General features: G+C 39.2%; 1 protein-coding gene across 1 annotated transcript in view; it reads right to left on the bottom strand.

Moving 5' to 3' along the window:
* Positions 1 to 26721, bottom strand: part of LOC150081798 (axotactin-like) — a 638696-nt gene that overhangs the window by 181139 nt on the left and 430836 nt on the right. Inside the window, exon 24 of the mRNA XM_090378896.1 lies at positions 18871 to 19021. Coding sequence (XP_090235022.1) covers positions 18871 to 19021 — 151 coding nt within the window. The remainder of the gene's footprint in view (positions 1 to 18870; positions 19022 to 26721) is intronic.

Raw genomic sequence — 26721 nt, 5'->3', positions numbered from 1 at the left:
CCCCTTCCAAGGTTGTTCCCACTGGGAGAGCAATCTTTTGCATATTAAATGCCTGTAGTCTGTATAAAAGACTAACAGGCTATGGTTGTTCAGGGGTTATGGTGATCTGGAGGGAGGGAGGGAGGGGGAGGGGGGAGAGAGAGAGAGAGAGAGAGAGAGAGAGAGAGAGAGGAATCACCAAGAAAGAGAAGAATGATGATATCCAGCTCAGGACCCTGGGTGTGCCAAGCTCATACTCACCAGATGTCAGCCCCTGGAGGTCAGTTGATTACTACTGATCCAAGTGCAGCTTGGGATAAGGAGAAATGAATGTCAAAAGAACATTCAAAAAGAGAATGTAACATCTGCTGGGCTCAGGTTAGGAAGGGACGAGGATTATATCTCATCCTTGATAAAGCCTGTAGTATAGTAAGTCTCTAACTTATGTAAGCCCGAGTTACGTATATTTGGAATTTTTTTTTTCACTTATTCTCATTGAGAATAAGTAACAGTAGTCTTCTCTACTCAAGAAATGTTACTTATTCAAAGTAGTGCGATACCTGGTACCTCGTTGTGAAGGTAGCAAAAGTAGTGCTACTCTAGTAGACGAATAAGTAATGCTACTCTAGTAGACAAATAAGTAACACTACTCTAGTAGACAAATAAGTAACGCTACTCTAATAGACGAATAAGTAACACTTCTCTACTGTTACTTATTCGAAGTTGTGCCTACTGAGAATAAGTAACAATAGTCTTCTCTGTTAGAGAAGCGTAACTTATTTGAAGTAGTCCGGTACCTGGTATCTCATTCTGAAGGTAGCCACAATAACACTACTCTAGTAGATGAATAAGTAACTCTTCACTATTGTTACTTATTCTCAGTTGCGCCCACTGAGAATAAGTAACAGTAGTCTTCTCTACTAGAGAAGCGTGAAGGTAGCAACAATAATGCTACTCTAGTAGACAAATAAGTAACGCTACTCTAGTATGAATAAGTAATGTTACTCTAATAGATGAATAATTAATGCTTCTCTACTGTTACTTATTCTCAGTTGTGCCCACTGAGAATAAGTAACAGTAGTCTTCTCTACTAGAGAAGCATTACTTATTTGAAATAGTGCAATATCTGGTATCTCGTTGAGAAGGTAGCCACAATGTGAGATATAATTAAAACGATGCCTTTACACTACATACGTAGTTTAATTTCATGGATCAACTATAGTGTATCTACACAGATATTATATTTATATATCAGTTTTTAAGTAAATTAACAAGAGTTTTTTCTTCCTTTTATGTTTTCTTTTCTTATGTGCCACTCTGGCTACTTCACAACTGCCCTCGAAAAAAACAGTTTTTAACTGAATTAATTTAAAATATATAACTAATTAATTGAAAAATACAGTATATAACTACTTTTCTTCATTCATCTGAGGATATTATGTGGTTTTTATAATTTTGCGTATCAGGGATATAGTAACAATATTTTATTAGCCATTCCTGAGTTACGTAAAACTTGACTTAAGCAAGAAGTCCTGGAACACATCACCTATGGTAATTGTGGGTTTTAATGGTATGGTGTGTTTAATATGGCCCAAGTTGTATGCTAATTCAATAGCATACAACTCTGCTGAGTATATGCTATGCTGCATTCGTCAGGTATAATGTTATTTGGGAAGATAGTGGCAGCCCGATTGATAACTATGACCTTGAGCAGCATCAGTGGAGACAGGCAAGGAGTATTTGGCTCGGTGGGCAGCATAGATTTGTTAAGTAGACAGAGTTTGGAGCTGTTGTCTTTCCCCACTTGTTAATAGAGAAGTTGCACAATGGTGTTCAAGCATGCCAGGTTGGAAGTAGTTGCTTGTTGATAAGGTAACAAGTCTACCATTAAGTTAAGCTCTCTGAGCAGATCTGACATGTCTACCAAAGGGAGGGTTGGCAGTCTGATGGGTGTTATAAAGATTTTCCCAACATGGCTCAAAAACGGTTGTCCACGTAGGATGATCTGGCAGGGATTTTAGTTTGAATGTGTACTGTGGAGACAACTCTTTCCTACAAAGCAATAACAATGGCTCATATACTTCAACATAGAGACTTTGGACCAGAGAAGTTTGAAATGCTCCAGTGGCAATACAAATCGGCTGATGGTGGATGAGGTCCAACCATTGGACTATGCTGAGTCCAGCAGTTGCATATACTTGGGACCCATAATCTAATTTATATTGCACGATAGAGGCACAATAAAGTGCATCAGTTAGCAACCTAAGAGTTAGATGAGATTCCATATAGAATATTCAAGCTCACATGCACTTTGCATGTAGTTGATGGATGTACTGTAGAAAGGTCTACTTTCTATGAAATAAGAGTTTGATAAAAATCTAGTCTTGGGCACTATTGGAATAGCATTTTGCCCTAAGTTTCAGGTTGAGCTTGTGGCAAAAGTGTACACAAAGGATCTTTTGCAGGGAGAATGTATTCATTGCCCATGAGCTAAGGCAGTTAATGGAATGTGGAAATTTTTTCTCCATTACCCTCATGTTCATTGCCCATGAGCTCAGGTGGTCAATGGCATATTGCAGTTTTTTCTCCATTACCCTCATGTTGCAAGATTGAGAGAATATGCTAAAATCATCAACATAGAGGACACAGTTTACAGTTGGAGGAAGTTGTTCTATGATGGAATCCACTTTGATGGCAAAAAGCATAAGACTTAAAAATGATCTCTGAGGTGCTTCCTCCTCTTGGCTAAAAGGTTGAGAAAGAGGGTAAATCCTACACAAACTTGAAAATAATGGTGGGATAAAAAGTTTTTGACAGAAGCTAGGAGATGATCTCTGAGGCTGATGCTATAAAGGTCTTTTAAAATTTCAAATTTCCAAGTTGTGTCATACACTTTTTCCTTATAGAAGAACACAGACACTAGGTGTTCTGGTTTTAAAAAAAGGCATCTTAAATGGATGTTTCGAGCCTAATTAAATGATCTAAAGTGATCTCTTCCTTCAGAAGCCACACTGCACTCTGAAGAGGAGCCCATTGACCATTGACCATTCTCTCCAGGATTTTGCACAGACAGCTAGTCAGAACGAAAGGATGGTAGTTTGTTTTTTGGGATTTTCGGATCTTTAGCATTAGCATTAGCATTAGTAGAGGCATTTGATGCAAGAAAGCAAGCATATGCAGCATCAGCCAAAAAAAAAAAAAAAAACCCACTTCCACTTCACCCCTCTGTTCGTTCAAAATACCTGTCCAGCTGAGCCTTAAACTTATTTAGGCTATCAACCTCCACCACAAGGGATGGAAGTCTGTTCCACCAACCAACCACCCGCTGGCTAAAGGCAAATTTCCGCACGTCTATCCTACATCTGTCTTTCCTCAATTTGAATTTATGCCCTCTCAGGTGATTTTTCTGAGCTAGAGGAAGAATCCCATCAGCATTGAGCATGCTTAAACCATTCAAGGCTTTATACACCTCTATCAGATCACCTCGCTGGTGCCTAGTCTCCAGACACTGTAATTTGCAAAACTTAAGCCTTTCTTCGTAAGAGCACCCCTTTGTTCCATTCACTAATCTTGCTGCCCTTCTCTGTACTCGTTCCAGCAGCTCTACATCCTTCTTGAAATGAGGCCTCCAGACCTGTATACAGTACTCTAGGTGTGGCCTGACCATCGTCTTATACAATGGAATAATCACCTCCTTATCCCTGCTGGAAAAATTCCTGTATATCATTGACAATACTCCATGAGCTACTCTTGCAGCCCGTCTGCACTGCTCAGAGAACTTCATATCTGCCTGCACAACCACCCCCAAGTCCCTTTCATTCTCTACCACTGTCAGTGTAGTACCACAGAGTTGATACGTTGCTCTGGGGTTGCTGTTTCCCATGTGTAGTACTTTACATTTGTCAATGTTAAACTTCATTTGCCACCTCTCAGCCCATCTGCTCAACCTTTCCAGATCCTGTTGCAGCAGCATAGTGTCAGTAGTGTCCTTGACAACCCTGCCAACCTTTGTATCGTCTGCAAACTTGGACATTAAGCTGGATATATACCATCATCAATATCATTTATAAATACAGAAAACAATAATGGACCCAACACTGAGCCCTGAGGGACTCCACTAATAACATTAGTCCACGATGAGCAGTGTCCATTGATTACCACTCTCTGTCTTCTGCCCCTCAACCACCCCTTTATCCATAGCAGCAATTTGCCTCCAATGTCACACTGCTCCAATTTGTGTAGCAGTCTTCCATGTGCAACAGTATCACAAGCCTTTCTAAGATCCAAGTATATAATATCAAAGTTATTCCCTGCATCCAGTTCTTTTGTGACTGCATCATAGTATCCAATCAAGTTGGTCAGGCAAGACTTCCCCTTAACAAAACCATGCTGTGGCTGAGCTATAACTGAAGTCTTGTCTAAATGATCCTGCAGTGCTTCTTTAACCAGTGCCTCCATTAATTTTCCTGGAACAGAAGTTAAGCTCACAGGTCTATAATTACTTGTATCAGCCTTTGATCCTCCTTTGTGAATTGGGGCCACATTTGCACATTTCCAGTCTATGGGTACCTCCCCTGAGTCCAAGGAAGCTCTCATAATTATGGCTAAGGGTTTGCTTACTTCCTTTGCTGCCTCCTTTAATATAACTGGATAGATCCCATCCACCCTGGGTGCCTTTCTTGTGTTTATCTTCAACAGTTTCTCCTCCACTTTACTCCCAGTTATTTCAAGATTCTGTAGCTTACTGCTAGAGTTGAATACACCTCTGGCATTCCCCTCGCTGAATAACTCCTCATGTGTGAATGTCGATGCAAAATATTCATTTAGTTTGTTAGCTACCTGAGCAGGATCATCAACACTTGACCCATCAATATCAAGTGGACCAATCTGATTCATCCCCTTCCTTCTAGAGTTTACATAAGTAAAGAACTCTTTGCTGTTTTTCTTTGCATCCCTTGCCAAGGATTTCTCGTAATCTGCCTTCACCTGCCTAACCTCCTTTGTAACTTGGTTGCATATCAACTTGTATCTATTACAGGCTTCTGTGTCATGTGTTAATTTGTATGTATCCCATGCATTTTTCTTCTCTGCCATATGTCTCATTAGTTCATCTGACGTCGATTTAGGCCTAAACCTTGAAGAATATTTCTTAGTTGGTACGTAAAGCCTAGTAGCTTCCAAGATAAGTTCTTTGAATGCTTCCCATTTTGAATTTGCTGTTGGTAACATCATCAGTTGGTCCCACTGTATAGAATTTAAATACTGTCTCAGTCCATCGTAGTCGCCTTTACGGAAGCAATAACCCTTCCCTTTACCCCTAATGGTAGTTACCTCTTTGAGTAAATCCCACTTCAGCACACTGTGATCACTGCCACCTAGTGGTTCATTTATTTGCAGATTCTTAATGCATGAAGAATCACTGCTGATAATCAAATCAAGAGTATTACTCCCTCTAGTTGCCTCCCGAACATGCTGATGTAGAAAACAATCATCCAATAAATCCACAAAAGCCCTGCTAGTGTGTGAGTAACCAGCCCCCAAATTCCAGTCAATATCTGGGAAATTAAAATCTCCCATTATAAGACACTCTGATTTACTGGCCCACTCTATTTCTCTGTACAGTTCCTTATTATACTCATCAGAGTCATTAGGCCTATAGCACACTCCTACTCTCAATTTTGATCTCCCAATGTTTATGTCACATCAAACTGACTCCACACTGCACTGTCCAGCGATGTCGACTGCCCTTCCCTGGCTTAGGAAAGGCAAGCATGATTGCCTTATGCCAGGATGTTTGTTTGTTGTTTGTTATTTAGTTTTTAGGAGCATTAGCAACTAAGGCCATATTGCTCCGGGATGTGCGGTGGTCATTCCCTGACCTTTCCGCATCCTCCGTATTTGGTGGTGACGGGCTCGAACCCCGGTCTAATCAAGAAGCGTGTGCTACGCACTGCTGCTCCTTCCCACCTGGCTACGGAGGCGCCTTATGCCAGGAATCTGGAAATTGCTCTTCTACAAAGATCCTATTATAGAGAAAGAGAAATTAGTCCATGGAATTAGCTGACAGACAGGTGGTACGTTAATCTGGTATTACTGCTACCCATGTGCAGTACCTTGCATATGTCAAACTTCAACTGGTATTTCTCAGCCCATATGCCTAATTTTTTTAGATCTTGTATCAGTAGTAGCTTACTATCATTAACACCTTGCCAACCACTGCATCATCTGCAAAATTAGACATTAAGTCTGATATATACCTTCATTAATAAACATAGAAAACAACAATGGTCTCAACACTGAACCCCGGGGAACTCCATTAGTCCATTACATTAGATTACATTATATGACATTAGTCCATGATGAGTGGTGTCCATTAATAATCACTCAGTTTACTCCTACTCAACCATTCCTTTATTCAAAGTAGTAAAGAGCCATTAATACTACACTGCTCCAATTTAGATGGTCCTTATTTGTTCTTTAACCAGATACTCATCACGCAACACAGCGGCAACAACCAAGGTAGAATCAGCTGGTCCCACCGGAACTAGTAGTTGTTGGTGACTCTATTGTCAGGAAAACGGGGAACATGCTATGTAAAAAGGACAGGTGGAACAGGACCAGGGTATGTCTGCCAGGGGCAAAGTTTGATGATGTTGTAGAGCGGATATCATCTTTTAAGGGCACAAAAGGTTATTGTTGTTGTTATTTGGTTTTTAGGAGCATTAGCAACTAAGGCCATATTGCTCCAGGGATATGCGGTGGTCATTCCCTGACATTTCCGCATCCTCCGTATTTGGTGGTCACGGGCTCGAAAACTGGTCTAATCAAGAAGCATGTGCTATGCACTGCTGCTCCTGCCCACCTGGCTACAGAGGCGCTGGCACAAAACATGATATTGTTGTACATTGGCACTACTGATATTAAGAGTAGGAGACCGGCGGAATTACATAACAAGTACAGGTCACTGTTGAAAAAAAACCGTGAATTACGGTTGAATTTGAAAGTGTCTGCAATTCTGACCAGACATGATAGGAGTTGTTGTTTGTTTGTTTGTTATTTGGTTTTTAGGAGCATTAGCAACTAAGGCCATATTGCTCTGAGATATGCAGTGGTCATTCCCTGACCTTTCTGCATCCTCCGTATTTGGTGGTGATGGGCTCGAACCTGGTCTAATCAAGAAGCGTGTGCTATGCATTGCTGCTGCTTCCCACCTGGCTACGGAGGTGCCTCGTGATATGAGGGAGTATATGATGAGAGCCTTGTCGATCAATTCAGCCCTGGAAAGATTGTGCAAGGCTCAAGGGGTAGAATTTTTTTCAGCCTGGTCTGTACTTGTTAATAGGAGAGACTGCTTCTACAGAACTAGGATGCACTTAAATAGAAAGGGTGCAAGAATATTTGCTGATGCTATCGAGGCAGTGCTAGGTAGGCTGGAAAACTACTAGCTTGGGGGGATACAAGGACTAATAAATCAACAGTAGCCACTGGCAGAGGTGAAAGTGATTCTTGCACTGCTTTTATTGGAATGAGCAGCAGCCTGGAAAACAAGATGCAGGGTATTTCAGAGACTGCTGGGAGTCATTGCGGTACAAGTAAACACATGGGTTGTGTTAGGGTAGCTAAGAATAGGAACAGGTGCATGCATGCATACATGTATGTACACTAATGCTAGGTAAATAAATTTGATGAATTTGAGATATTGCTCAAAACATCGTAGGCAGATATTGTTGGGATATCAGAGACGTGGTGTCACATAGATATAAGGAATGCAGAACTGGAATTTGGGGAGTTCAATTTGTACAGAAAGGATAGACAGGATAGGAAGGGCTGAGGACTTATGCTATTAGTTAAGAAACACATAAAATCCAAGGAAGTGAAGCCAGTCGACATAGCTGCACAGTGCAGTGTCGAGTCAGTTTGCTGTGACATAAGCATCGGGAGATCAAAATTGAGAGAAGTGTGTTATTGGCCTAATGACTGATGAATATAATAAGAAACTGTACAGGGAAATAGAGTGGGCCAGTAAATCAGAGAATCTTATAATGGGGGATTTTAATTTCCCAGATATTGACTGGAATTTGTGGGTTGGTCACTCACACACTAGCAAGGTTTTGTGGATTTACTGGATGATTGTTTTTTACATCAGCACGTTCGGGAGGCAACTAGAGGGAGTAATACTCTTGATCTGATTATCAGTAGTGATTCTTCATGCATTAAGAATCTGCAGATAAAGGAACCACTAGGTCGTAGTGACCACAGTGTACTGTAGTGGGATTTACTCAAAGAGGTAATTACCATCAAGGGTAAAGGGAAGGGTTTTTGCTTTCGTAAAGGCGACTACGATGGTACTACACCTCTATCAGATCACCTCGCTGGTGCCTAGTCTCCAGACACTGTAATTTGTAAAACTTAAGCCTTTCTTCGTAAGAGCATCCCTTTGTTCCATTCACTAATCTTGTTGCCCTTCTCTGTACTCGTTCCAGCAGCTCTACATCCTTCTTGAAATGAGGCCTCCAGACCTGTATACAGTACTCTAGGTGTGGCCTGACCATTGCCTTATACAAGGGGATAATCACCTCCTTATCCCTGCTAGAAAAATTCCTGTATATCATTGACAATACTCCATGAGCTACTCCTGCAGCCCGTCTGCACTGCTCAGAGAACTTCATATCTCCCTGCACAACCACCCCCAAGTCCCTTTCATTCTCTACCACTGTCAGTGTAGTACCACAGAGTTGATACGTTGCTCTGGGGTTGCTGTTTCCCATATGTAGTACTTTAAATTTGTCAATGTTAAACTTCATTTGCCACCTCTCAGCCCATCTGCTCAACTTTTCCAGATCCTGTTGCAGCAGCAGCATAGTGTCAGTAATGTCCTTGACAACCCTGCCAACCTTTGTATTGTCTGCAAACTTGGACATTAAGCTTGATATACCATCATCAATATCATTTATAAATACAGAATACAATAATGGACCCAACACTGAGCCCTGAGGGATTCCACTAATAACATTAGTCCACGATGAGCAGTGTCCATTGATTACCACTCTCTCTCTCTCTCTCTCTCTCTCTCTCTCTCTCTCTTCTCCCCCTCAACCACCCCTTTATCCATAGCAGCAATTTGCCTCCAATGTCACACTGCTCCAATTTGTGTAGCAGTCTTCCATGTGCAACAGTATCAAAAGCCTTTCTAAGATCCAAGTATATAATATCAAAGCTATTCCCTGCATCCAGTTCTTTTGTGACTGCATCATAATATCCAATCAAATTGGTCAGGCAAGATTTCCCCTTAACAAAACCATGCTGTGTCCGAGCTATAACTGAAGTCTTGTCTAAATGATCCTGCAGTGCTTCTTTAACCAGTGCCTCCATTAATTTTCCTTGAACAGAAGTTAAGCTCACAGGTCTACAGTGGTCTGGGACAGTATTTAAATTCTGTACAGTGGGACCAACTGATGATGTTACCAACAGCAAATTCAAAATGGAAAGCATTCAAAGAATTTATCTTGGAAGCTACTAGGTTTTACATACCGACTAAGAAATATTGTTCAAGGTTTAGGCCTAAATGAATGTCAGATGAACTAATAAGACATATGGCAGAGAAGAAAAATTCATGGGATACATATAAATTAACGGGTGACATGGAAGACTGTGATAGATATAAGCTGGTCTGTAACCAAGTCACAAAGGAGATTAAGCAGGCAAAGGCAGATTATGAGAAATCCTTGGCAAAGGATGCAAAGAAAAACAACAAAGAGTTCTTTACCTATGTAACCTCTAGAAGGAAAGGGATAAATCAGATTGGTCCACTGGATATTGATGGTTCAACTGTTGATGATCCTGCTCAGGTGGCTAACAAACTAAATGAGCATTTTGCATCAACATTCACCCATGAGGAGTTATTCATGGAGGGGAATGCCAGAGGTGAGTTACACTCTGGCAGTGAACTAGATGATTTTGCAATAACTGAGAGGAAATGTGGAGGAGCAGTTTTTGAAGATAAACATAAAAAAGCCACCCGGGGTGGATGGGATCTATCCAGTTATATTAAAGTAGGCAGCAAAGGAAGTAAGCAAACCCTTAGCCATAATTATGAGAGCTTCTTTGGACTCAGAGGGATATACCCATGGACTGGAGATGTGCAAATGTGACTCCAATTCACAAAGGAGGATCAAAGGGCGACACTAGTAATTATAGACCTGTTAGTTTAACTTCTGTTCCAAGAAAATTAATGGAGGCACTGGTTAAAGAAGCACTGCAGGATCATCTAGACAAGACTTCAGTTATAGCTTGGACAAAGCATGGTTTTGTTAAAGGAAAGTCTTGCCTGACCAATTTGATTGGCTACTATGATGTGATCACAAAGGAACTGGATACAGGGAATAACTTTGATATCATATATTCAGATCTTAGAAAGGCTCTTGATACTGCTGGACCTGGAAGATTGCTGAACAAATTGGAGCAGTGTGGCATTGGAGGCAAATTAGTGCTATGGATAAAGGGATGGTTGATTTGGAGAAGACAGAGAGTGGTAATCAGTGGTCACTGCTCATCGTGGACTAATATTATTTGTGGAGTCCGTCAGGGTTCAGTGTTTTGTCCATTGTTGTTTTCTGTATTTATAAATGATATTGATGATGGTATATCAAGCTTAATGTCCAAGTTTCCAGACGATTCGAAGGTTGGCATTGTTGTTTATGACACTAATGACAGTATGCTGCTGCAACAGGATCTAGAAAAGTTGAGCAGATGGGCCGAGAGGTGGCAAATGAAGTTTAACATTGACAAATGTAAAGTATTACATATGGGAAGCAGTAACCCCAGAGTGACGTATTAACTCTGTGGTACTACACTGACAGTGGTAGGGAACAAAAAGGACCTGGGGGTAATTGTGCAGGGAGATATGAAGTTTTCTGAGCAGTGCAGATGGGCTGCAAGAGTAGCTCATGGTGTCTTGTCAATGATATACAGGAATTTTTCTAGCAGGGATAAGGAGGTGATCATCCCCTTGTATAAGGCACTGGTCAGACCACACCTTGAGTACTGTATTCAGATCTGGAGGCCTCATTTTAAGGAGGATGTAGAGCTGTTGGGACAAGTACAGAGAAGGGCAACAAGATTAGTGAATGGAAAAATGGGTTGCTCTTATGAAGAAAGGCTTAACTTTTGATAATTACAGTGTCTGGAGACTAGACACCTGCGAGATTGTTGTTGTTTATATTTGGTTTTTAGGAGCATTAGCAACTAAGGCCATATTGCTCCGGATTTATGTGGTAGTCATTCCCTGACCTTTCCGCATCCTCCTTATTTGGTGGTGATGGGCTCGAATCCCGGTCTAATCAAGAAGCGTGTGCTATGCACTGCTGCTCCTTCCCACCTGGATGCGGAGGCGCCCACTTGCGAGGTGATCTGACTGAGGTGTATATAGCCTTGAATGGTTTGAGCTTGCTCAATGATGATGAAATTTTTCCTCTTGCCCAGAATAATCACCTGAGAGGGCATAAATTCAAATTGAGGAAAGACCGATGTAGGATAGATGTGCGGAAGTTTGTCTTTAGCCAGCGGGTAGTTGGTTGGTGGAACAGACTTCCATCCCTTGTTGTGGAAGTTGATAGCCTAAATAAGTTTAAGGCTGAGCTGGAGAGGTATTTGGAATGAATGGAGCGGTGAAATGGGAGCGTTTTTTTTTAGGCCAATGCTGCATAAACTTGCTTTCTTGCATCTTATGCCTCTACTAATGCTAATGCTTATACTCCATTATTTTTCCTGGAACAAAAAAAAAAAAAATTTTTTTTTTTTTTTTTTTTTGTTCCAGTAAAGGTTAAGCTAACAGTTTTGTTATGTTAAGCTAACAGTTTTGTGGTTAATTGAGGGAAAAGGTTAAGCTAACAGTTTTGTGGTTAATTGAGGGAAAAGATTGTTGAATAGATTGCCGAAATTTGCCTTTAGCCAGTGGGTGGTTGATTGCTGGAACAAACTTCCATCTGTTCTTGTAGAAGTTGACAGCTTAAATAAATTCAAGGCAGAACTAGACAAATATTTGGAGCAAATGGATGGGTGAAATGGGAAGTTTTTTTTTTTTTTTTGGCTAATGCTGTATAAGCTTACTTTCTTGCATCATATACCTCTGCTAATGCGAATACTAACTCCTCCGTGAATGACTAAGTGTTTGCTTACCTCTTTTTCGCTCTCTTAATACAATTGGTTGTTGTTGTTCAGGCATTTTTTTTTTTCTCCACAAGAGCTTCTTTCTGTGCCTTTGATATTTGCACTATGTGCTTCTAGTTCAATTCTTAAACTTTAAATGTGTATTGTATTTCGAGATAGAATTTGATCACTTTTAAGTATACTAAGAGCTTGTCAAGACTTGCATCATCTCCAAGGATGCCCATTAGAGATTGTGTTGTGCATTTGGTAATTTGAAATATGGTTTGATTTCTTTCTATTTGGTAAAGTAGGCAGACTAACAGTATACTGTCCAGTGAAGTGAACTTTACATCGTGAAAGGATAGGGGCTCTTCCTTTCTGAGTAAATATTCATGTGTGCAATGTGTGTGGCCAATATGCAGTCTTATAAGAATAACTTCTTCATGTCTGTCATTCCGTAAGCTTGATTTTCAGAGCTGGGATGCTTATTTTATTTGCAATAATGGCGAAGGTAAAGAAAGCCCACACAAGAAGCAGGCAAAAGTTTGATAAATTTACCGGGCAACGTACTTTGCCGTAACGGCATACCAGGGCATGCAGGGATTCTAAATGATCAATGAGCAAATCAAGTGGCAAAAAATCCAGCATTAAGATCAGCATTACCACATCAGATCCTGTATAATGATTATATTTCTGTCATACAAAAAGCCTGTAATGGAAGATGAGTACATATCTGGAAATGTCAAATGGGTAGAAAATTATTGCGGCTAAGGTAAAGAAAGCCCACACAAGAAGCATGCAAAAGTTCAACAAAATTTACCTGTAAAAGTACTTTGCCGTAATGGTATTTGTATTGTTGCTCACTTGGTAAACAGACAGTGGGTGTTATCGGTCTGGAGTAGAAGTTGAATCCCAAGGGAGCTTGAAACCCTCCCGAAGTGACCTTTTTTCTTTAGAATCACTGGTGGACTAGTGCATAAATAGTTTATTAAGAAAAAAAGGCAAAGGTAAAGAAAGCCCACACAAGAAGCATGGAAAACTTTGAAAAATTTTACTGGTGAAACTACTTTGCGAACATTTTTTATGATGCCAGAACTTCCAATATGACTGTTCGTGATTCAATTAGTTAATTCAATTAGTGATTCTAAAGAAAAAGGTCAGGTTACCCCCCTCCACTTTGGGAGGGTTTCAAGCTCCTGTGGGATTCAACTTCTACTCCAGACCGATAACACTCACTGTCTGTTTACCGAGCAAGCAACAATACAAATGCTGTTACAGCAAAGTACTTTTACCGGTAAATTTTGTTGAACTTTTGCATGCTTCTTGTGTGGGCTTTCTTTACCTTAGCCGCAATAATTTTCTACCCATTTGACATTTCCAGATATGTACTCATCTTCCATTACAGGCTTTTTTGTATGACAGAAATATAATCATTATACAGGATCTGATGTGGTAATGCTGATCTTAATGCTGAATTTTTTGCCACTTTATTTGCTCATTGATTGTTTAGAATCACTGCATGTCCTGGTATCCAATAGCTCTTCACTACTCATTTCTTTCTCCTGAGGAATGCTAACCAGGCATGGATTTGACTGATTTGTGGATAGTTAATAGGATCTATGTGCTGGGATTATATAAATTGCACTCAGGGAGTCTGAAAAGATAATGCTTTTCATGAAGGAGTGTACAAACATATTTCAATGCTAGCTGAATTGTAGTCACCTCTGCAGTATGCACTTTAGATTAGATAGGAAGCTCTTAGGAAACAGTAGTGTCTAAATGAAGTACTGCCATGCTTACAAGCTTGTCTTGATTTTGATCAATCAGAACAAATGTGCTGATAATCTGCAGAGTTTTATACATAAGCAACATGTAAATTGTTGGAAATTCTGATTTAAGATGGTATTTTTTCCCCATTGCTGAAATTATGTCTCATATTTGGGAGGCCAGTGGTCCAAGAGTGGAAGGGATATGGTGTTTAGCTCTCTTTTGCAATATTGTCTAAAATAATCTGCCATTTCATGGGAATGGTTTTGCAAACATATACCTGCTGGTTTATTGACCATTGATTTGCGATTATACAAAGTTTCTCACTTTGTTTCGTGAAAATATTCCCATTTTGTATCACTGGTGAGACCACAATGTATGGAATCCAGCTATTTCAGCACCCTTTTCCTTGCAGTCATTAACTGGTGCTCCACAATTCAGTCTCGATCATATCATAGCTTGATACAAATTTAACAGAGTATAATGGTCTGTTCCCCACATCATTGCAGATATTTCTTGGAGAATGTTTAAGGCTTTTAAGCAGGTAGTACATAAGCTTTTAATATGTTCTAGAAAGTTTAACTTGGTATCTAAAACTAGACCAAGAAATCGATATAAGTTGCAATCCTGTTTTTATTTCTGGGTGCACATTTTGCATATCTGCAAAAATGAATTGCAAGTGTATTTTTATTTGAGATGTGGAATCAATTTTTCTCTGTCCACATTTACTGTATTTTACTTACTAAATTTTGTAGTTGCCTTTCAACTGAACACACATTTTAGGAGCTGTATGACATAGCTAGACCATCTGCATATAAGTATCTCTCTTTCTCTCCAGAGTCTGGTATATCTTGTGTTATGTGGTTTACTCTGATGCAAATATGATGGAACTCAGTATTGAAACCTGTGGAACTCCTCATTGCAGTGTACAAATACAGGAAAGAGCATGATTATAATGTACCTGGAGGGTTCTCTGATATAAAAAATTCTGTATAAATGTCGGTAGACAGCCTCAAAGTCTCAAGTTATGTAGATGATCGTATAAGGCTCCATATTTCCAAGTTGTGTCAAAGGCCTTCTTTTTTGATGTCTGAGCATAACATTACTATATGTTATGTTCATTCCTTAAAAAGGCGTTATGGATGTTAGATTCTGCTTTTACCACAAGGTCTAGCGTTAACTTTTCCTGAAACCATGCTGATCTGGGTTAAAAGTTTTTGGGTTTCTAAAAACCATATTAGACAACCAACCATTCATTCTAAAATTTTGGACAGGCAACTGGTAAGGACTATTGCACAGTAGTTAAGTGGATTCAAATGGTCCTTTCCTGGCTCAGCTATTGTGGTGTAGGTTCATCCAAAAATATTTTATTATAAAAAGTTAGTAGAGTGAGCAGTGCCTCCACTAAGCTGCTGGATGATTTGATAGTAGATCTCATTTAGACCTGCTGCACTCGGTTTTGCTTTATTTAGTGCTGCATGTTATAGCTCAGTTATGGTGAGAGGTCGGTTATGTGACATTTTCTGAATAATGTGGAAATTTATTTTTTCCTTTTTAGCTTGCCACTTATGAATCAAGAAAGACAAGGAATATGAGGCTCTGCAGATATATTTTTGAAGGTACTTTCCAAAATATTTGCAATCTATTTTGGCTCTGCAATGTCTTGTCCATTCCATTTTATGATCAGAAGTTTGCAAGGTTTTTCCTGCCATTTTTCTGATTTTCTTCCATATGATGCAAATGTCTGTATGTCTGTTTACTGAGGAAGCAAATTGCATCAAAGACTCTTTTAGACATTTTCTTCTGATATTGTGAGCCTTCACTCTTGCTTGTTTACATTTCATGAAGTTTTCAGTTGTGAAAATGTTTACATGTGCAAACATGAGTTACAATTATGTTAATATTCCACATGCATTTCTTGAGGAATGAATAGAAATGTAAAAGCAAAAGGCACCATATACTGTATAAACACAATATGCAGTACCCTAGCATATTTTAATTATAGCTCCATTCAATTTTGTTTAAATGATGTTTGCCTTTAGCTAGTTTTGTAATATTTTTGAATTTGACAAGCAGGGGACCCAAATCAGATTTAGAATTTTATTGTAAATGTATTCTAAATAATTAGTACTAAAATGTCTTCACAAGCCTATACAGGGTGTTTCAAAAATATTGGTACAAACATTTAGGGGAGGTAGGTAACATCTAAAGGAATGTGAATTGCATAGGAACCCATAACCAAAAACGTCACCATAAGTTGGTACACGGCACTGTTCATCAGTTTGTGAGAGGGAAAATTTCTGGTTTACTCATTCAAGCAGTAGTCGCCGCACGAAGAGCATGCATCGATATACGAACTGTGAGCTGGCAGACATGCACCTAGTGTATGGATTAGCAGAGGGCAATGGACGAACCGCTCAACGAATTTATGGAGAACGCTTCCCAGACAGACATGTACCGGACCACTATTTGTTTGCGCATGTCCATCAAAATTTGTGCGATTATGGGTCATTTAGAGGTAACGGGAGTAGTGCGGGCAGACCACGTTCGATGCAAACTCCTACCATGGAAGAAAGTGTGCTGGATGCCATCCAGAATAATCCTACTACCACCACATATGCCATTGCCTCTGCCTTAGGAGTGTATTGTTGCAGTGTACAGCGTTTGTTATTGTTTATTTGGTTTTTTGGAGCATTAGCAACTAAGGCCATATTGCTCCGGGATATGTGGTGGTCTTTCCTTGACCTTTCCGCATCTTCCGTATTTGGTGGTGACGGGCTCGAACCCCGGTCTAATCAAGAAGCATGTGCTACGCACTGCTGCTCCTTCTCACCTGGCTACGGAAGCGCCTAGTGTACAGCGCGTCTGGCACAACAATTCCTTACACCCCTTTCATCTCCAAAGGGTTCAGTTACTGCTCCCCCAAGATCATCCTGCATGTGTGGCTTTCGCACAGTGGTTTCTCCAAGAAAGTGTTCAAGACTTGAATTTTCCAGCCTATGTTTTGGTCCCAGATGAGACTTATTTCACTCAGGAAGGCTTATTCAATCAGCACAATGCTCATGTGTGGGCTCACGGCAACCACACGGTGTGCACCCCCATGTGGCACAACATCGCTTCACAATAATTGTGTGGGCAGGTATGGTCGGCAACTGCTTAGTCGGCCCATACCTGTTACCATCCCACACGAACTCTGCTAAACATTGGATCTTTCTTGAACAAGTTCTACGAGGGTTACTTGACGATGTTCCAGCAAAAGAGAGACGCAACATTTGGTTTCAACATGACGGGGCACCTGCCCATTATGGAAGGTGTGTTTGTGACCATTTGAACAGGCGTTTTGGGCGTCGATGGATTGGCCATGGTGGACCCGTTGCCTGGCCCCCACGCTCACCTGATTTATCGAGCCTTGATTTCTTTTTGTGGGGGGGGGCCCTCAAATCTATTGTGTATGAATCGCCTGTGGAGATGGAAATGGATCTCGTGGCGAGACTCATCTGCGCTGCTGCTACTGTCAAAGAAACTCCAGGTATGTTCGACCGTGTCCGCCAATCCATGCTGCGTCAGTGTCACGCATGCATTGCGTCTCCTGGTGGAACCTTCGAGCATCTGTTGTAACATCATGAAATGCATCCGTTTTAATATTATGTCAAATAAATGTTTGCCACTAATTACTGTCTTGTGTCATTTCTGCTTCTTGTGTCTCTGCTACTACTTTCCCGTTACGTTTCTGGTCATGGGTTCCTATGCGATACATATTCCTTTAGGTGTTACCTACCTCCCCTAAACATTTGTACCAATATTTTTGAGACACCCTCTATATTATTGGTCAGAGAATGGTAATGACTTCAAAATGAATTAAATTTTGAATAATCTCATGTCAAATTAATGAGGATGCACTGTACAAAAGAAAAACAAAGATAATGAAACACAATTGGTCTCAACCAGATGAAAAATGCTGTTATTTGTTGAGTTTTTAGGATCATCAATTGCATCATTGTGTATTGTATGTGCTTGTTTACAGGCTGATTTTCATGTTGTGCTGGCTGAAAAATTCAGAATATCCTATGCCTGATATTTGCTTATTACAGTCTTGATTGCAGAGGCCTTTAAAAATTCCTCCACTCATTGATGGGACTCAACCTCAGACTTCTCCAAACAAGTGAGAGGTGATGAGACCACTATACTGTCATGGAGGATGGGATGACAAATGACTAACATGTGTGAATCTGTTATAACAGGTTTACATATTAGTCATAACATGATTAATATGTAAACCTGATGACAATATATAATTCACTCCCTTCTCCATCCCCTCTACTCCTCTGTATTGCCTACATTTAGTAAACTGCTTATTTTCTATACACTGTTATGAAAACCAATTACTGCAACTTTTTTTAAACTGTGGTATGCTGTAAAATTTGCATATCCAGATTCATAATTAACATAACAGAGTTAATTTAAAAAAGTTAATTTTAAAACCTGTTAATTTAAAAAGTTGTGTTACCAAAACCTTACTGACCAGGGTAATTACTACTTTTATAAATATTATATTCAATTCTGCATAGCTTATGGTATTACTGAGTAGATAAAAAAACTAGGCAAGAAATTGTGATTCACAACAGTGTTATAAGCCTATAAATATGGTTATATTGTTAAAATCTTCCTTTGCATCCTATCAGATAACAAAATTGGTTGTAGTGTTAAAATCTATTTAACACTACAACCTATAAATATGGTTGTAGTGTTAAAATCTTCCTTTGCATCCTATCAGATAACAAAATTACCTAACTGACTGCACTGTACCAGTCAGGAAACAAAAATGTGTTTATAAAACATAATTACTAAAATTATTTTTTTAAAAACATAATTACTCATTTGTATAATCAATTCTGGGATTTCCTATAGAGTTTCATTTATTAAAAAAAAAAAAAAAAAAACAGTCTGCCATACAGATTCTGTGGTCAAAATACTTGCCTCTTCAGAAACTGCACCAAAAGAAGCACTTGTCCCACATCACTGGATGTACTTGTGGAAAAAGCCAGTTTGGCAGATATTGTGTTTGAACTTACAGGACCACCAAAGAAATATTTTATGGTTGTTGCTCCATTAAAATCTGCTCCAATATCTAAAAATATACGAATAATATAGTATTGCAATTTCTGCTTCCTGATTCATACTCTACAGGCACATAATCACTCTCATGTTTACATTATCAAGTTAAAAGTAATCCTGCAGCTGCATCATAGTGCTTTGCACTGGATGATATTCAATAAACAAGAGAGAATGAGAGAGTTAAAAATCAACATTGTAATTAATATAATTATAAATTATAAATAATGATTTATTTATAAGATAAATTATTATTTATAATTAAGGTAAATTGAGTTAAATGATCATGACCTTAGTTCAATTGTAGCACTGTTGAAGTTTTAGTAAAAAGGTAATCATAATCTGCAGATTCAGCCAATGATTTTTAGCACATCCTTCACTAGAAGCATGCAGAATAGCAAGTGAGAACAATAGCCAAAAATAATTATACTGGCATAAGTAGAAAGCATGGAAAGCACTATGCTCATAAATATGGATAGTACATTAAAGGTTATTCAGAAATAAGTTAGGAAGTGGAAGCAGTATCTTGCAGGGTGAGGGTTTGGGGGGGGAGGGAGGGAGAGAGAGAGAGAGAGAGAGAGAGAGAGAGAGAGAGAGAGAGAGAGAGAGAGAGAGAGAGGTGTTCCATGACATATGGAACAAAATTTGGAAGCATGTTATAGAGATGATTTGGGACAAAAAAAAGTCCTACAAACATTACATCCAGAATTTTCATTTGGTTTTGTTTGTTTGTTTGTTATTTGGTTTTTAGGAGCATTAGCAACTAAGGCCATATTGCTCCGGGATATGCGGTGGTCATTCCCTGACCTTTCCGCATCCTCTGTATTTGGTGGTGGCGGGCTCGAACCCCGATCTAATCAAGAAGCATGTGGTATGCACTGCTGCTCCTTCCCACATGGCTACGGAGGCGCCAGGTTTTGTTAGTAAAATTGCTCCTATAATATGCCACACTTATGATTAAGAAAATGACACAGGTGGTGTCTTTTTGTTTTTCAATATGAAACCAATATATCTAAATTTATATCAGTTAGGATCATACATCTTATAGAATTATATTTGTTCATACATTGGAAGGTTGTAAAGAAATCCAGGATGTTGTTTCTGTGGCTATTTAACAGTATTCTGAAACATATAATGCCATTATTTCCAAAATAGAGGTAAATTGCGAAATGTTTGTGGTTTGGCAGATGTGGTATTAGAGAGGGTCTTTATCTCTGAGTAATTATGAAGAGATAACGAAGTTATGTCAGATTTTTCAGATTAATAATATAGCAAGGATGATCTTTTTTTGTTTCTGTTGTTGATCTTAAACTAGAGGTCATTGTTGACTAGTTTTTTCCCCTGTTTCATACAGCTGCAACAACCTACAATTCATTTATAATTGGTATAGGACATTTCATGAAATGTGATTTGTACCAGTTGTTTCTTTGGCAGATCTATCTGCTTGTTCATTTATGATTATTCCTACATGTCCTGGGATTCAACAAAATCTGATATCAAAATTTGGTTTTCTTAGTTCAGCTAACCAGTTTAGAATACATTGAAGAAATGGGCAAGTAGAATTTTGTGTTTCCTCATGGTTATGGAAGATTTGCTCTAGATATAATTCTACTGTTTGCAATTGAATTTTCACAGGTTTGGTTTGTTTGTTATTTGGGTTTTAGGAGCATTAGCAACTAAGGCCATATTGCTCCGGGGATATGTGGTGGTCATTCCCTGTCCTTTCTGCATCCTCTGTATTTGGTGGTCATGGGCTCGAACCCCGGTCTATTCAAGAAGTGTGTGCTATGCACTGCTGCTCCTGTCCACCTGGCTACGGAGGTGGCACAGGTTTGGTTTATGGCTAGTAGAATAGCTTGCAATGGGTCTAAAGGGTATTCAAGCAGTGGACTGTAAAACCCCAGAGAATGCAAGAACAATATCCCAAATTATGATGTGCCACATGCTCAGATGTATGGGGTTCCACATCAGATGATCGAAGAGATGTCCTTTGCTAACTGCATTGTCAATGGCAAATGCTTTGGTGTCAACAACATGCTAGCTGGACGCCGAAGCACTGGAAACAAGTGTGCTGGCTTAATGAGTCCAAATGCCTGGTGCAACCTGACAGATGCCTTTGTGAGTGGGGGGGGGAGACAAGCAACATGAGTCCATGGATCCATTGTGCATGGTGGCACAGTATACTTTACAGACCACGATATGCTGGAATCTCACAAAATCTGTACCAAACAATGCAGGATTATCTTAGGGATAGAGAGGTATCAGTCAAAACTAGATATAGTAGTAGTAGTAATGGCAAATGATGAAAGAAAGCAAGCTTATATAGTATCAGTAAAAAAAAAAAAAAAAAAAAAAACCAGTTCACCCATCCATAACCCATTAGGAATTTGTCTGGTTCTCCATTTAATTTATTCAACCCAGCCATTTCCATAACAACAGATGGAAGCCTGTTCCAACAATCAACTCGGTTGAAGGTAAACGTCTGCAAGTCTATCCTGCAACCATCCTTCCACAACTGGAATTTATCCCCCCCCCCTCATGTGTGTAGTCTCAGCAAGAGGAAGAATGCCATTAATGTTTAGCTTAATCAATCCATTCAGGGCCTTAAACACCTCAATCAGATCTTCCTGCAGGTGTCCAGTCTCCAGATGCTGCAATTTGCAAAAGTGAAGCCTTTCTAAGTAAGAGCATCCTGCTGTTCCCTTCACCACTCTGGTTGCCCTCTGGTTCCAGCAGATCTACATCCTTTGTAAAGTGAGGCCTCCACACCTGTATACAGTACTCAAGATACAGCCTAACCATGACCTTATACAAAGGGATAAGGGTGCTCTTACTTGGAAAGGCTTCAATTCTACAAATTGCTGCATCTGGAGATTAAGGCACCTGCAAGGAGATCTGATTGAGGTGTTTAAGGTCTTGAATGGATTGAGTAAGCTAAATGTTAATGCCATTTCTTCCTCTTGTTGAGACTGTAGACAAAACACCATGACCTGTCCTGGCAGCATGTCTACATTGCTCAGAGAATTTCATGTCTAACTGCACAATTACCCCCAAGTCTGTTTCATTCTCCACTATCTGTGTAGTACCACACAGTTGCTAAATTACTCGCAATTTTATCTTTGACAAATGCAGGGTACTGTACGTGGGTAACCCCACGTACAGTACCCTGCATTTGTCAATGATCAAATTAAACTGCTATATCTCAATCCAACGACCCAATTTTCATAGATCTTGTTGCAGTAGCTCACCCTGATATACCTTCATCAATATCATTGATAAATATTGAAAACAACGGTGGATTAGCACTGATTCATGGGAAACTCCACTAATAACATTAGTCCACAAAGAGCAGTGCCCAATGATAACCACTCTGTCTTTTTTCACTTAACTATTGCTTTATTCATAGCAGTAACCTGCCCTTTATGCTACATTGCTCCAGTTTGTACAGCAGTCTTATGTGGAACAGTATCAAAAGCCTTCCTGAAATCCAAGTATATGATGTCAAAATTATTTTTTGCATCCAGTTCCTTAGTCACTGCATCATAGTAACATATCAAATTGGTTAGACAAGACCACTCCTTGACAACTCCATGCTATTATTGCAGTATAATTGCTTGCCTTTCCAAATGGCCCTGCCTTACTTATTTAACTAGTGACTGCATTATTTTCCCTGGAACAGATGTTAATCTAACAGGTCTGTAATTACTCATATTATCTTTTGATCCTCCTTTATGAATTATGAGAGCATCTTTGGATTTAGAGACCTCCCCTAATCCAAGGATGCTCTCATAATTAAGGCTAAGGGTTTGCTTACCTCCTTTGCTGCCTCCCTTAATATAATTTGATAGATTCCATCTACCCCAGATGCCTTTTTATTTCCATCCTCAACAATTTCTCCTCCACTTTCCTTACAGTTGTGACAAAGTTATTTAGCTCCTCATTAGAGTTTTATAAACTTCTGGAATTCCCTTCTCTAAAGAATTCTTCATGTGTGAAAGTAGAAGCAAAATACCTATTCAATTTGTCTGCAACCTGAGCAGAGTCATCAACAGTTAACCCACAGACATCAAGTAGCCCAATGTGATGCTACCCCTTCCTTCTACTGTTAATATAAGCAAAGAAGTCTTTGCTGTTTTTCTTTGCATTCTTTTCCAGAGACTTCATATAATCTGCCTTGGTTTGCATAACCTCCTTAGTGACTTGATTACAAACTAATTTATATCTACCATCATCATCATCATCATCAGCCATTTTCAATCCACTGCAGGATGAAGGCCTCTCCAGCAACTTTCCAGTTCTTTCTGTTTTGAGCACTGGCCATCCATTTACTACTCAAAAACTCATGAATTTCATCTATCCATCTCCGCCTTTGTCTTCCAGGTTTTCTTCTAGCTCCTCTTGGGTACCATTCTGTTATTTTCTTAGTCCATCTGTCATCATGTCTTCGAGCTATGTGTCCTGCCCAAGACCATTTTAGTTCTTTAGTTTTGATAAGAATGTCCTTTACTTGAGTTTGCTGCCTAATCCATGTGTTTCTCTTCTTATCTAACAGTCTGATTCCCAATATAATTCGTTCCATTCTTCGCTGTGTAGTTCTTAGCTTCTCTTCCATTCTTTTGGTGAGTGCCCAAGTTTCACTTCCATAAGTCATGGTGGGGAGTATACATTGATTCATTATTTTACGTTTCAGACAAACTGGGATATTGCTCTTCAGTATGTGACTATATTTCCTGAATGCTATCCATCCAAAATTTATTCTTCTCTTGACTTCCAGCCATTTATCATTATTCCAGCTAATAACTTGTCCCAGATAAGTATATGACTCCACCTTTTCAATTACTGCTCCTTCAATCATTATTTCCCTTTCCGTGGCATACTTGTTCATCATTACTTTTGTTTTAGCCATATTCATCTTTAGTCCAAAATCCTTACTAACTGTGCATAACTGATTAAGATTTTCCTCTAATTCTTTGGGATCGTGGCTTATGACCACAATGTCATCTGCAAATCGTAAATGGTTTAGGTACACTCCGTTCACATTGACTCCTTTCTGCGACCAGTCTAATCTTCTGAAAGCTTCCTCAAGGGCAGCAGTAAACAGCTTCGGAGATATTGTGTCTCCTTGTCGAACTCCTTTCTCGATTTTAAATTTGCTACTGTCTTTGTCTAGTCTAATAAAGGATGTAGCACTCTCATATATTTTCTTCAAAATCATAATATATGGAGTATCTATGCCTTGTCTTTCCAGTGCCCGAAACATTGCCTTATGCTGTATAGAGTCAAATGCCTTTTCATAATCCACAAATGCCAGGCATAATGGTGTTTTATATTCATTTGCTTTCTCCATTAGCTGTGATATTATGTGAAGATGATCCATAGTTGAGAATCCTGTCCTAAAGCCAGCTTGCTCTTTCGGTTGATTCTCATCAAGTATTCTTTCTAATCTGTTAGTAATGACCCTTGTGAACAACTTGTAGATATGGGATAACAAGCTAATTGGTCTATAATTTCCAATTTCTGATTTATCTCCTTTCTTATGCAGCAAAACTATGATTGCATTATTCCACTGCTTAGGCATCACACCTTTTCTAATGCACTTTGTGAAGAGCCTTGCCAGTTTTTGTGTTATGTCTCTTCCTCCCAATTTTAACAACTCTACAGTAACTTCATCTTCCCCCGGGGCTTTCCGATTCTTCATTTTCTTCAATGCATGTTCTACCTCATCAGGAAGAATATTGGGTATGTCGCATGTGTTGCTACTTTGCAATCCATCTTCCCCACTGCTGGTATCATTCCCTCGCTCCTTGTATAATTCTCTATAGTAGTCTTCTGCTATTTGAATTATGCCTTCTCTGCTATTTATAAGTACACCATCGCTATTCTTCAGTTTCAGTATCATTTGTCTTTCTGTATTACTGCTCATGGCTGCTGATTTAAATCCTTTGTTTTCCCTTAATGCTTGTTCTACTTTTCTTGTGTTAAATCTTCTTATGTCCTCTCTGAGTCTCTTTCTAATGGCTTTGCATAACTCAGTATACTCAATTTTCTCCCTGTCAGTGTTTTTCTTGCTCTTCATTTGTCGTCTTTGGTTCATCATGACAAGTGTTTCTTGACTAATTTTTTCTTCTTTGGATTTCTGTTTCCCTATAGGTTTCTTGGGCTTTATCACTTTCAGAAAGTTGTAATATTCCTCGTCGATATCTTGGTCCTGAGCAGTCTGCAGAAGCTCAAACTTGTTCTTAAGTTCCAGTACATACTGCTTTTTCTCCTCCTCTGTTATTTCAAAGACCTTTGTATTATTTACTCGAGTCAGTTTTTTCCTTTCCTTTCCTACATCTATATCAAGTGTACATCTTACCATTCTGTGATCACTTCCAACATTTACCTTATTCAGGACGGTAACATCATTCACAATATATCTTCTGTTAGTGAGGATGAAGTCGATTTCATTAGTTGTTAATCCATTTGGACTCTTCCATGTCCACTTTCTGTTCACCCTTTTCTTGAAAAAAGTGTTCATTACTGACATTCCTTGAGATTCTGCAAATTCCACAAGTCTTTCACCTCTTTTATTTCTTTCACCAATTCCAAAATTTCCTATAGTTCCTCTTTCTGCGCTGTTTTGCCTTTTTCCAACCTTAGCATTGAAGTCCCCCATAATAATAGTGTAGTGGGTTTTCTGCTCATCTAGAAGACTCTCAATTTCAGTGTACATTTCTTCAACCTCTTCATCATCATGGCTCAATGTTGGTGCATAAATCATTATAATCTTTAGCTTGTACCTCTTAGAAATCTTGAGTATTAGTCTTGACACCCTTGGTGATGTACTTTTGAATTCCAAAATGTTGTTTTTAAAATCTTTATGGACCAGAAACCCAACTCCACCTTCACTCCTTTCACTGTTTCCATTAGTGTACAGGAGATTTCCACTTGATAAACTTATAAGTGATTCATTTCTTCTTCTTGTTTCAGCCAAACCAATGATATTCCAATTCACATTTTCTAATTCCTTTTCCAGCTCTAATATCCTGTCTTCACCGATGAGTGATCGTACGTTATAACATGCCAGGTTCAACCATATCTACCATAGGCTTCTGTATCTCCTGATAATTAATATTCATCCCATGCACTTTTCTTCTCTACCAATAATTAATATTCATCACATGCACTTTTCTTCTCTACCAATAATTAATATTCATCCCATGCACTTTTCTTCTCTACCACTTGTCTCAATAGTTCATCTGATATCCATTTAGGTCTAAGTCTTAAATAGTATTTCTTTGTTGGGTGAGAAGCCTAGTAGCTTCTTTGATTACTTCCCCGAATACTTCCCATTTAGAATTTGCTGTTGGTAATGCCATCAGTTGATCCCACTGCACACAACTTAAAAACTATCTGAGGCCTCTCTAGTTATCCTGACTAAAGTAAACACCTTTCCCTTTACTCTCAACAGTAGTTATATCTTTAATTAAATTCCATATTAGTACACTGTAGTAGTAGTAGTAGTAGTAGTAGTAGTAGTAGTAGTGGCATGTGATGCAAGAAAGCAAATGTATGAGCTTATGCAGCATCAGCCAAAAAAAAAAAAAAAAAATCACACCATTCCCTCCAAATGCCTGTCCAGTTCCTCCTTAAATTTATTCAAGCTATCAACTTCCACAACGACAGATGGAAGTTTGTTCCAGCAATTAACCACCCGCTGGCTAAAGGCAAATT

This window comes from Mastigoproctus giganteus, chromosome 8 (assembly GCF_048544385.1).
Source record: "Mastigoproctus giganteus isolate SK-2022 chromosome 8, ASM4854438v1, whole genome shotgun sequence".
NCBI classification, from domain to species: domain Eukaryota; kingdom Metazoa; phylum Arthropoda; class Arachnida; order Uropygi; family Thelyphonidae; genus Mastigoproctus; species Mastigoproctus giganteus.
Note: the sequence above shows the minus strand (reverse complement) of the source record. Positions and strands in the feature narration are given on the sequence as shown.